The sequence below is a fragment of the Choloepus didactylus genome, chromosome 27, assembly GCF_015220235.1.
Source record: "Choloepus didactylus isolate mChoDid1 chromosome 27, mChoDid1.pri, whole genome shotgun sequence".
Taxonomy (NCBI): domain Eukaryota; kingdom Metazoa; phylum Chordata; class Mammalia; order Pilosa; family Megalonychidae; genus Choloepus; species Choloepus didactylus.
The window spans coordinates 2,982,427-2,994,437 of NC_051333.1; the positions used below are offsets into that span (position 1 = coordinate 2,982,427).

The 12,011-nt window shown below is 61.7% G+C and overlaps 2 protein-coding genes across 4 annotated transcripts; both read left to right on the plus strand.

Annotated features, from left to right (window-relative positions):
• Positions 1–1,166: 1,166 nt before the first annotated feature.
• On the plus strand, positions 1,167–5,291 carry SBK3 (SH3 domain binding kinase family member 3). Its single transcript, XM_037820520.1, has 5 exons — positions 1,167–1,211; positions 1,479–1,555; positions 1,615–1,808; positions 2,375–2,577; positions 4,608–5,291. The coding sequence occupies exons 1-5, from the start codon at positions 1,167–1,169 to the stop codon at positions 5,289–5,291; spliced, it is 1,203 nt and encodes a 400-aa protein (XP_037676448.1).
• A 1,838-nt stretch (positions 5,292–7,129) lies between these two features.
• Positions 7,130–11,727, plus strand: SBK2 (SH3 domain binding kinase family member 2). 3 transcript variants are annotated; one of them, XM_037819801.1, is made up of 4 exons: positions 7,130–7,306; positions 7,795–8,173; positions 9,628–9,830; positions 10,722–11,727. In XM_037819801.1, exons 2-4 carry the CDS (start codon positions 7,921–7,923, stop codon positions 11,310–11,312), a joined length of 1,047 nt encoding a protein of 348 aa, XP_037675729.1. In that variant the 5' UTR covers positions 7,130–7,306; positions 7,795–7,920; the 3' UTR covers positions 11,313–11,727. The 3 variants fall into 3 exon arrangements, with proteins under 3 accessions (XP_037675729.1, XP_037675730.1, XP_037675731.1); XM_037819802.1 differs by having other exon boundaries at positions 7,840–8,173; XM_037819803.1 differs by having other exon boundaries at positions 7,921–8,173.
• The last annotated feature ends 284 nt before the right edge of the window (positions 11,728–12,011 follow it).

Below are 12,011 nucleotides of genomic sequence, written 5' to 3' on the forward strand. Positions count from 1 at the left end.
CCTCATCTCTCTGGGAGACCTCTCCAAACAGACTCTGATATTTTAGCTCCTGGGGTCTAGGAGAGGAGGGGCTGGGGCCTGGACCCCCGGGTCTGAGGGAGGAGGGGGCTGAGGGCCTGGACCCCGGGTCTGAGGGGGTAGGGGCTGGGGACCTGGACCCCCGGGTCTGAGGGGGGAGGGGGCTGGGGGCCTGGACCCCCGGGTCTGAGGGGGGAGGGGCTGGGGCCTGGACCCCCGGGTCTGAGGGGGGAGGGGCTGGGGACCTGGACCCCCGGGTCTGAGGGAAGAGGGGGCTGGGGACCCGGACCCCTGGGTCTGAGGGAAGAGGGGCTGCAGGAACAGCACCCCTGGTTCTTGAGGCCCCAGAGGAACCACCGAGGCTGTCAAGAGCCCCGGCCTCCGGTTCTCCCATCCCAGCTGGGGCGTGTGAAGGGGGTCGTCCCACCTTCTCCCTGCTGCCTCCATCCCTTGGGGGTTCACAATACATTTTGTCCCCTTTGTCCTGGGACCAGAGCCCAGAGTCCAAGCCGGTCTAAGTTTGGAAGGGGAGGGAGGGGGGCAGCGGGTCAGAGGGGGTGAGGGAGGGATGTGGGGGGACAGGATGTCTCTGAGCTGCCCAGAGAAAGGGAGGGACAAAAGGCCCCGAGGGAGTCAGGAACAAAGGCAGAGAGAGAGGCGAGGCCCAGAGGGCTGCAGAGCCGAGAGCCCAGGGGGCAGCCCGCGGGGAAAACTGAGAAACCAGGGGCGGGAGACCCCGACAGACAGACTGTGGGGGCGAGCAGTGGGAAGAGGGTGGGGACAGGGAGACCAGCCTGGGAAGACCCAAGAGCTAGGACAAAGGAGAAGAGAGAGACCAGGGGCAGGGGAGAGGGGAGAGAGAGAGAGTGGGGGGTCATATAGAAGGAAAAAGAGAGAAAAGAGAGAGGAAAAGGGAGCAAAATAAACAACCAAGGCAGTAGAGAGAGTGACAGAAAGACAAGAGTCCAGTTGAGGGAGACTCGGGCCAACACGGAGGGGGGCCGGGCAGACCCCTGAGAGACCTCAGACCCACCTCTGCCGGGCGAGGCCCCGGGGGCGCAGTGGGTGTCTGTGGCCTGGTCAGTTTTCTGGGGAGTCCAGTCCAGGGGGCCTTGCCCAAGGGCGAGCCCAAACCAGACAGCCCTGACATGGAAGTCAGGGACCCCGAAACCCCAGAGGAGGGGGACCCTGAGGTGAGATGTGGGAGGCGGGGGAGGAAGAGGAGAGAGTTGGGGACACAGAGGGACAATCATACGGGGACCCAGGGCCCCGGCCTGGCAGCCAGGAGAGCTCGGACCCAAGAAGACCCAGCGAGATGGAAACCTCAGAGAAAGGGGCTCCAAAACAAAGCCTGGGATGATGGGGGACAGGAAGACAGGGAGGGGTGGCTGGGGGGTCGGGGGTGCTGAGGGCGCGGTTCCAGCCGGCCCTGGGGGCTTCTGGCCGGTTCCCACAGACAGGGGCGGGCGGGGTCTCCGAGACAATCACCCCCAGCCCTGCCAAGACACAGAAACAGGTGGCCCGAGGCCGAGGCCGGGTGAGTCACCGTGAGTCACTGCCCTCCGGGTCGGGTCGGTGACCCTCTCCCCCCAGCAGGCCCCAGCCCCTCCCCCTCCCCCCCACTGCCCCTGTCCCGCAGGAGGACACAGCCGCCACCCTCCAGAGGCTCGTGGAGCTGACGGCTGCCAGGGTGACCCCAGTCCGCAGCCTGCGTGTCCAGTATCGCCTCCTCGGAAGGCTCGGCTCTGGCTCCTACGGCCGCGTGCTCCTCGCCCGGCCTCGCCCAGGGGGTGAGTTCAGCCACCCAAGGGCGAACACCCCAACTTGTCCCTGATGGCGGTGCCCAGGAGCCCCCGGGACAGGGAGGACCCCCGGGGGGAGCTGAGGCCACCCTCATCCCCACGGAGGAGCTGACGCGGCTGCTCACTGATCTCCGGACAGATGGAACCCACCCAGAGAGGGTGGGAGACTGGCCTGAGGACACACAGCAGGGCTAGAGTAGTACTTGCGTCTGAACCCAGCTAACCACCTCCTCCTACTTTATACAAGGGGAAACTGAGGCCCAGAGAGAGAAGGGTGCTGTGCAAAGGCCACACAGCAGTCCAAGGCCATGCAGAAAGGGACCTGGGGGGGGGGTCTCGTCCAACCCCCACTCCACAGGTGGAGAAACAGGACGTGCATGGGGGTCCGGGAGACCTGACTCCCTCTAGAGAAGCCTGTGACCCTGTGACCTGCCCCTCTTACCTTGCCCGTGAGAACTGGAGGCTCAGAGAGGTTGAGTGGCTTGCCTGAGGCCCCACAGTAGGAGCCGGTCCGGAGGACCCTGGAAACCCCTCTGACTCAGTTTCTCCTGTAGGTCCAGTTGTGGCTCTGAAGGTCCTGCGTCGGGACTCGGTCCTGAGAGCCACCTTCCTGAGGGAGTTCTGCGTGGGCCGCTGCGTCTCCTCGCACCCGGGCCTGCTGCGGACGCTGGGGGGGCCCCTGCAGACCCCCCGGCACTTCGCCTTCGCCCAGGAGTATGCACCCTGTGGGGACCTCAGCAGGATGCTCCAGGAGAGGGTGAGCATGGGGGCCCGAGGCGGGGACTGCGGGTCCCAGGGCAGCTCAGTGCCAAAGCCCACTTCTGTCTCCCACCTGGACCCTCCGATCAGCACAGCTCCACCGGGGCGCCAGATGTCCTCCCTGTGTCTATTTCTAAATGCAGCTCCACGTCCGGCCCCATCGAATCCACCCCCTCATCAAATGCTGAAACTGGGTGGGCAGGGAGGGCGGTGGAGACAGAGCTGCGGTTTGGTTGGCCCCGGGGCTGGGGGTGTGGGGGGGCTGGGGGTGGGTGGGTTGAGCCTGCAGAGGAGCAGGGAGCGGTTTGCGGGGGGGACAGGATCTGTGGGAGATGAACCGGAAGGGAGTCTCCTCTGGAGAGACCAGGTCAGCACAGAACCCAGGAGATTCCAGCAGGACTCGAGTTTGGTGATCGGGGTGGGGCCATCTTGAGTGATGGACTTTGGATTTGAGGAAGGGTTGGGGACAAATGGAAGGAAGCAGGGATGAATTGTTAGGATTAAATGAATAAATTATCGGATTGCTGGCAAGCCGGTCGAGTGGCTGTCGAGTGGCTGCATTGGTGACGAGTTCCATGAACGGCTTGCCGGCTGGCAGGATGGACAGATGACCCATGTGACTGACGAAGCTCGGGGGGTTCAGGACAGGGTCTAAGTTAGAGATGGGGTCCAGAGGAGTATGAGACTAGGTGAGGGTTGAGCATGGGATTTGGGTCCTCAGAGATCAGGTGGTTAGTTTAGTGGAAACATAGAAATAAAAGTTTGGAGTGGGTTTGAGTATTAGGATTAGGAGAATGTTTCAGGGAAGCTAAAAGGGGCTTCTGGTTGGAATTGGGATCCCTGTTGGGAAAACATCTGGGAGTTGGTCTAGGGGAGTACAGCTGTGGGTAGAGGGTGAGGGTGAGGATGACCTGGAGAAGGTCTTGGGTAGGACGTTGGAGGTGACCACTGGTCAGGGGCATTGGAGGTGGTCACTGGTCAGGGACGTTGGAGGTGGCCACTGGTCAGGAGCATTGGAGGTGGTCACTGGTCAGGGACGTTGGAGGTGGTCACTGGTCAGGAGCATTGGAGGTGGTCACTGGTCATGGACACTGGAGGTGGTCACTGGTCAGGAGCATTGGAGGTGGTCACTGGTCATGGACACTGGAGGTGGTCACTGGTCAGGAGCATTGGAGGTGGTCACTGGTCAGGGACGTTGGAGGTGGTCACTGGTCAGGAGCATTGGAGGTGGTCACTGGTCAGGGACACTGGAGGTGGTCACTGGTCAGGAGCATTGGAGGTGGTCACTGGTCATGGACACTGGAGGTGGTCACTGGTCAGGAGCATTGGAGGTGGTCACTGGTCAGGGACACTGGAGGTGGTCACTGGTCAGGAGCATTGGAGGTGGTCACTGGTCATGGACACTGGAGGTGGTCACTGGTCAGGGGCATTGGAGGTGGTCACTGGTCAGGAACACTGGAGGTGGTCACTGGTCAGGGGCATTGGAGGTGGTCACTGGTCATGGACACTGGAGGTGGTCACTGGTCAGGGACGTTGGAGGTGGTCACTTGTCATGGACACTGGACGTGGTCACTGGTCAGGGACGTTGGAGGTGGTCACTGGTCATGGACACTGGAGGTGGTCACTGGTCAGGAGCATTGGAGGTGGTCACTGGTCATGGACACTGGAGGTGGTCACTGGTCAGGAGCATTGGAGGTGGTCACTGGTCAGGAACACTGGAGGTGGTCACTGGTCATGGACACTGGAGGTGGTCACTGGTCAGGGACGTTGGAGGTGGTCACTTGTCATGGACACTGGACGTGGTCACTGGTCAGGGACGTTGGAGGTGGTCACTGGTCATGGACACTGGAGGTGGTCACTGGTCAGGGACACTGGAGGTGGCCACTGGTCTAAGGTTCTGGGTTCTCGAATCCTGGGATGCGGAACCCTTTGGGATCTTGGAGTCTGGAGTCTCTCTGGAGGGTGATTAAGGAGCGAGGTAAAGAAGGAGACACGCTCCCTGACCCTGTCCCCTCCCCTGGACCCCAGGGCCTCCCGGAGCTGCTGGTGAAGCGGGTGATGGCCCAGCTGGCCGGAGCCCTGGACTTCCTCCACAGCCGGGGGCTGGTCCATGCAGACGTCAAGCCCGACAACGTCCTGGTCTTCGACCCCGTCTGCAGCCGCGTGGCCCTGGGTGACCTGGGCCTGACCCGGCCGGAGGGCAGCCCGACGCCCGCCCCGCCGGGACCCCTGCCCTCGGTGCCGCCCGAGCTCTGCCTCCTCCTGCCGCCCGACACCCTGCCCCTGCGGCCGTCCCTGGACTCCTGGGGCCTGGGCGTGCTGCTCTTCTGTGCCGCCACCGCCTGTTTCCCTTGGGACGTGGCTCTGGCCCCCGACCCAGAGTTCGAGGCCTTCGCCGGCTGGATGACCGCCAGGCCCCAGCCGCCCCGGCCGCCGCCACCCTGGGATCAGTTTGCACCCCCGGCGCTGACACTGCTCCAGGGGCTCCTGGACCTGGACCCTGAGACCAGGAGCCCCCCGCTGGCTGTCCTGGGCTTCCTGGGGGACGACTGGGGGCTGGAGGGGAATGGAGAGGGGCCTGGGGGCCTGGGGGTTCCGTCAGGTGAGGGTGGGGTGGAGGAGGGAGAGGGAGGATCGAGCTTGGAGGAGTGCACAGACGAGGAGGAGGAGAAGGGGTGCGAGAGTGGGGGGACGGGTGGGGGAGCGCCCTGACCAGGGGACCAAGACCCCATGACCCCCTGGACGGGGACACCGGAGGGAACACCTCTCCCCTGGGATGTCCGGGCCCCTCCTCCCTCAGGGATCACCCCTCCTTGTCCTGTCCTGTCTCCGTCTGCTTGTGGGAAGGCGGTTTCTCCCCACTGACAGGTCTCAGTTCTACGGGACTGCTGGAAACTTCCCTGGGGCTCTGAGGGGCTCACTCCTCTCCTCTAAGACCGTGGGTGGCTCCCACTGCTCATGGTGAGACTCTCAACTTTCAGGATCCGACCTTGTGGAAATCTTACCATCCACCTCTTCCACTTCCCTGGGTTCTGAGTAACGTGGGAGGTGCCCCTCAGCTTTTCTGGACCTAAATAACACACTCACACACTCACACACAGCACTTCTCCTGCCAACTGGCGTTCGCACAGCCGCTGCCCTGTCCCAGCAGCCCCTCCCTCCAGCTCCAGGGGTCCAGGAATTCCCTCTGTCCGTCCCGGGAGCTACAGCCAGTGGTCTGGGTGTCTGTGCCCCCGACTGAGACGTGCAGGGTGCACGTGGTCTTTCCATGGCTGGGTCTCACAGAGTGCTCCAGCCCCCTCCCTGACAGTCCAGGGCTGGAAGTTGGTGACAGTCTAAGCTCAGCCACCCTGCCTGCCCCCACCGACCACGCTGCCAGGCCCAGGCTGGTTCTAACCGCCTCTTCCCTGCCAGGGGTCTCACGGGCTCGGGCACCTCCTCGCCGGGTTTCTCTGCTGCAGACCCTGGCTTGGGGTGGCTCACAGCTGCAGGATCCAGCACCCTGCACCCTTGGGGACTGGAAATTGAGGTTCTCTCACAGGACTTATCACATCTGCTCTCTAGATTTAAAATGCAATGTGGTATCCTGGATTAGAGCTTGGAACAGAAAAAGAACATTAGTAGGAGAAAAAAAAAAACAGCAAAATACGAATGGTGTGGCACTGAATTAATAGTTAATGTCTTCTCCGTGGCAAATGTTCTGTGGTTATGTGAGATTTTAGCAGTGGGCAAAGTTGGCATGTGGTAGGGGGCAGCTCTCTGGACTAGCTTTCCAACTTTTCTGAGAAATTAAAATTACCGCAAAATTAAAAGTTTATTTTTTAAAAAATAGAGTGAGTTGGAACCTGTCATCTTGCTATGAGCCTCAGAGGTGGGTGCAGCTGTCCCAGAGAAGGGTGGGAGCGCAGAGCTCGTCCCAGGGCCCGCCATGAGTCAGGGGCTTGCAACCTTGGGAAGTGCTCTGGGCTTGTTATTCCTGTTTTTTTATTTTTATTATTATTGCTACACTGCCCTCAGGAAGCTGGAGAGCCCCAGCCTCGCCTCTCTCAGACCCAGGGGTCTAGGCCGCAGTTTCCTGCCATGCACTCCGAAATTCACACGCACGTCAAGGACCCCTCCCGACTCCCCCCCGCGCCCCTGCCTCCCCAGTTGCTCCCACAGCTGCTTCACCCCCCCCCACCCCGGGCCGTCTGAGGTCATCTCTCTCCGCTTCCTTCTGGAACCTCATGGCCTCACCCTTTCCCCAAACGGGACCTGAGTGCCCGGCCCCCTGGACACCCGTCTCCAGACTCTTGTGTCTGACCTTTCAATAGGACAGTGATGACGGCAGCTGGGGCAGGGTAGGGGCAGGGGGCCCGGACTCCTGGAGACGGGGACGGGGGGGTCTCCCGGGTCCGGGGCACCTGTCTGGCCACAGCCAGGTCTGGGAGTCAACACACGGTGTCGCTCTGTCCCCGGCGGGGCAGAAGGGGCGGGCCCAGGGGCGGGGCCGGGTGACCCCCTAGGCGGGGGCGGGGTCTTGCTCGTGGGCAGGCCTGGGTTGGCCTGGGCTCCCAGGGCCGGGCACTGACCACCGCAGGCAGCCAGAGGCTCAGGCCAGCTTGGAGAAGGCAAGGCCTGGAGCGCTGGCCCAGGTCGGGAGGAGGGCGGGGGAAATGGCCTGAGGTAGGCGGCTCTCGGGGGTGGAAACGGTCAAGCAGCCAGAGACCTGGGGCTCTCTCGGAGAGGTAGGGGCTGGACCTTGGGGCTGTGGAGTGGTTGCGTGTTGGGTTCCCAAGCTGTGCGTTGTACGAGGTTGCAGGAGAGGAGGGGGCTGGGGGCGCGGACTCCTGGGTCTGAGGGAGGAGGGCCTGGGGCTGTGAGTCTTGGGCTCCAGGCCTCTTAAGGGATTGGGGACAGATCCCAAATCCTTGCTCCCCACCAGGACCTGGTTGCCCCAGGCCCTCGGTGTGCAGCCCCGCCCTCCCCAGCCCTGGGGGCAGAGAGCACCTGTTTGTTCTCAGGAGACAGAGACTGTTCCTCCACCCCCAGGGCCCAAGTCTGTTTGCTTTGGAAACAAAGTGGGGGGGTGTCTCGGATTATCTGGTTCATCTTTCACCCTTGGGCCACGGGCTGGCTCAGGAGTGTGGGGGTGGGGGCGAGGGACGCTGACCTCAAGCTTGACCTCACTTCTCACGGGCTCCGGACTCCGCACTCCACGGACACCTCTCACTAGGAGGGAGACCGAGTCACAGAAGGTCCCCGGCCCCTCCTGCCCCAGACCCAGCAGCCCCGGCCGCCCACCCTCGTGCGCCCTCGGACCCGGGCCTGGGAGTCGCCCGCTCCGCTCTTCCCTGCGCAGATGCCGGGCAGGCAGCCGGAGGAAGGGCAGATGGAGGCGGGGGCCGCCGAGGACGGCGCGGAGGAGGGCCCGGGGGTCCTCACGGCGGAGGAGCTGCGGCAGGGCCAGGAGGCCGCCCGGGTGCTGGAGGACATGATGGCGCTGAGCGTCCAGACGCTCGTCCAAGCCGAGGTGGACGAGCTCTACCAGGACGTGCGCCCCCTGGGCCAGGGCCGCTTCGGCCGCGTCCTGCTGGTCACCCATCGCCAGAAAGGTACCAGGGCCTGGGGACATGGGCGGGGGTGAAAGAGCCGGGCCCTGGGGGAGACAGCCAAGGCTGGGGCATCTGGTAGACCTGGCCCAAGTCTTGCTCTGCCCCTTCCTGGCTGTGTGATCTCGGGAATCCCTTAACCCCTGAGCCTCAGCTTCCCTCTTTGATTCTTGCCCCAAAGGAACTGTGGAATCTTTGAGCAGATGTTGGTTGTCCTAGTTGCTGGGGACAACAGTGAGCGAGAAGTAGTCCCCATCCTAGCAGTCCTAAGAGTTGGCTAATTGGGTGGTCAAGACGTGGATGCTGCAGACTGATGGTGTCTGCCAAGTGCTTAGCAAGGCTAGCACACAGTGGGTGTGCAAATGAGCTCCTCCCTCGCAGCTGGCACTTTCCTGCCAAGTGCACATCATCTTCTGTCCTTCCCATGAAACAGGGATATTACGGATGAAATGCAAAATCAATGTTGGTTCAAAACCCAGCTTCTGGGGCCACCTGGGAGCTCAGCCCTGTGCTGGGTGGTGCTGGGGACGCAGAGAGGCAGCTGAGTCAGTCCCTGCCTTCAGTGAGCTCCCAGCCTGACGGGGGGAGGAGGAGAGAGAGAGGGGGAGACCCAGACCTGTGTCATCACAGAACGTGGCGACATCCACAATGATGGGGAGCAGAGGTACCGTGATGGGCGCCTCATTCTCTGGTGCTTCACGGCACACACATCTCTGGAGGCCTCCTGGATCCCTGTCCCTGGGCTGGGGGATGCAGGGGACATGAAGATGTAGCTGTCCTTGCGAAGCTCAGGGTTGATGGAGAACACAGATGGGCAGAGGTGACCAAAATAAAGGGTAGTATGTGCCGTTAAGGTGGAAATACAGGGCATCCTTGACACATAGGAAAGACTCTGCATCCAGCAAGAGTGGAAGGGGAATGGCCAGAGCTTCAGTCACACACTGCCTCCTGATGGGAAATGAATCACATGCTGGGACCTGACAGCAGGAGATTAAAAAATCGAAGAAAACAGAAGTTCCTGTCTTCAGGGAGCTTACAGTCTAGGAAGTCATTTTCAAGTGTGACAAAATAAACCATTACTCCTGAATTTGATCTAATACCCACCACAGGTTTGTCTTTTCCTCAGTTGCCTCAAAAATGGCTTTTTGGAAGATTTGTTTGAATGAGAACCCAAGCGAGGTCATTGGAGGTTCTGAGTTAGGTCTTATTGGGTTTCCTCTGTTTACTCTTGGAGAATAGACTTACAAGAAAGCAGAGTAGACATTCAGTAAATGCAAGTATTATTTCCACTAGTACTATTTTGGTGGGCATGCTATTACGCTGGGATTGGTAGGAAAGCAAGACTTTGTGGGGGGGGGGTGCGTGGAGACGGCATATGGGAAAGAGTGCGTGGAGGTAGTGGCCACACGACCCCTTTGCTCTCACACTCTTCTCACACCTGTTCCCTGCTCTGCCAGGCACACCCATGGCACTGAAGCAGCTCCCAAAGGCCTCCACTTCCCTCCGTGGCTTCCTGTATGAGTTCTGTGTGGGCCTCTCGCTGGGCACGCATTCGGCCATCATCGCTACCTACGGCATTGGCATTGAGTCGGCCAGCTCCTACAGCTTCCTGACGGAGCCCATTCTGCACGGCGACCTCATCGCCCTCATCCAGCCCAAGGTGGGTAGGTGGGCCCCCACATGCCTCCGCGAGCCTTGCTGGGCCCCACGGAGGTGCACTGAACCACCTCGCTGGTATACTCATGAATGTGAACTCAGCGGCTCCCTTGGCCTTGGGCCTCCTTACGGGTCTCAATGAACTGCTAGGCCTTTTGGAATTCACTGATGTTGAGAATCAACACTGTGCCCTGTTGGGTGTTGCTGGCCCTCATGGCTCACACTAGGCCCCGCTGGGACGCACTGGCCCTCACGGCTCACACTAGGCCCCGCTGGGACGCACTGGCCCTCACGGCTCACACTAGGCCCCGCTGGGACGCACTGGCCCTCACGGCTCACACTAGGCCCCGCTGGGACGCACTGGCCCTCACGGCTCACACTAGGCCCCGCTGGGACGCACTGGCCCTCACGGCTCACACTAGGCCCCGCTGGGACGCACTGGCCCTCACGGTTCTCACTAGGCCCCGCTGGGACGCACTGGCCCTCACGGCTCTCACTAGGCCCCGCTGGGACGCACTGGCCCTCACGGCTCTCACTAGGCCCCGCTGGGACGCACTGGCCCTCACGGTTCTCACTAGGCCCCGCTGGGACGCACTGGCCCTCATGGCTCACACTAGGCCCTGCTGGGACGTACTGGACCTCATGGTTCTCACTAGGCCCCCCTGGGACGCACTGGCCCTCACGGTTCTCACTAGGCCCCGCTGGGACGCACTGGCCCTCATGGCTAATGCTAGATCTAATTTTGGCCAACCTCCTTGACCTCCTTGATTCATGCCTCAGTTTCTCCCTGGGCCTCCTCAGGCCTGCTCCCTGGGGCAGAGGAGAAGCTACATTTTCTCAGTCCCCTTCCCGCTGGGCCAGAGTGGAGTGGACCCTGACGGCCTCTTCCCCACAGATAGGCCTCCCTCAGCCGGCAGCCCAGCGCTGTGTGACCCAGCTGGCCTCGGCCCTGGAGCACATCCACTCCCGCGGCCTGGTCTACCGAGACCTCAAGCCGGAGAACGTGCTGGTGTGTGACCCAGCCTGCCGGCGCGTCAAGCTGACCGACTTTGGCCACACCCGGCCTCGCGGGACCCTGCTCCGCCTGACGGGGCCGCCCATCCCCTACACGGCCCCTGAGCTCTGCGGCCCACCCCCCCTCCCCGAGGGTCTGCCCATCCAGCCTGCCCTCGATGCCTGGGCTCTGGGGGTCCTGCTATTCTGCGTCCTCACCGGCTACTTCCCCTGGGACCAGCCCGTGGTGGAGGCCGACCCCTTCTACGAGGACTTCCTCATCTGGCAGGCCTCGGGCCAGCCGCAGGACCGCCCCCAGCCCTGGTTCGGCCTGACGCCAGTGGCAGACACTCTCCTGTGGGGGCTGCTGAACCCTCACCCCAGAAAGAGGAGCCCTGTGGGCTCCGTCAGGGGCTACCTGGGGCAGCCATGGAGGAAGCGGGGGGAGGAGGCAGAAGAGGTGGAAAGGGGGGATGCAGAGCACGGAGAGTGAGAAGGGCTGGGAAGCAGAGAGGGCTGGGGGGGTCCGTTCCCCCTTGCTGGGGAGACTCAGAAAGGGAACTTGGCCCCAACCTCAAGGTTTCCTCAGGTCTCGTTGGTGGCTCCAGCTTTCTCTTCTGTCTGTTTTCATCTGTGTCTTGCTGCGCCCCCTCTCTGGCACTCTTATCTCTCATGTCTGCAGCCTGTATCCCCCCCTTGCTCTGTGGGGGGCCCCCAGACCCCACACAGGTCTGTTCATACCTGCCCAGAGCCTGGCACTTCCGTGCCCTTTGCCCTGCCTCCTGCTGACCTTCGCTTCGCTCTCACTTCCTCCTGACACCTGCCCTGACTGACCTGCTTCCTCACTTTCTCTACTCTGGTTCCTTTGTGTCCTGGCATTTAGGCATTTATCCCCTACCAACTCAAAGATTTTTTTTTTTTTTTTTTTTTTTGGTGGTGGTGGTGGGGGGGATTTGTGTTGTCCTGCCAGACTGTAAACTCCTGGAGGGGAGGGATCTTCGCCTGCCCTGTCCACAAACATACCCCTCATGTCCAGAGCAATCTTGGCCATCACAAGTAAATATTTGTTAACTCAGCAAACCCATCTGTGTCTTCACTGTCTGGTCTCTGTGTGCCTCATTAACTCTTTTCTCTACCTATCTGTCCATGTCTATCTTTCTTTCTCCATCCATCACCCCATCCTTCCATCTGT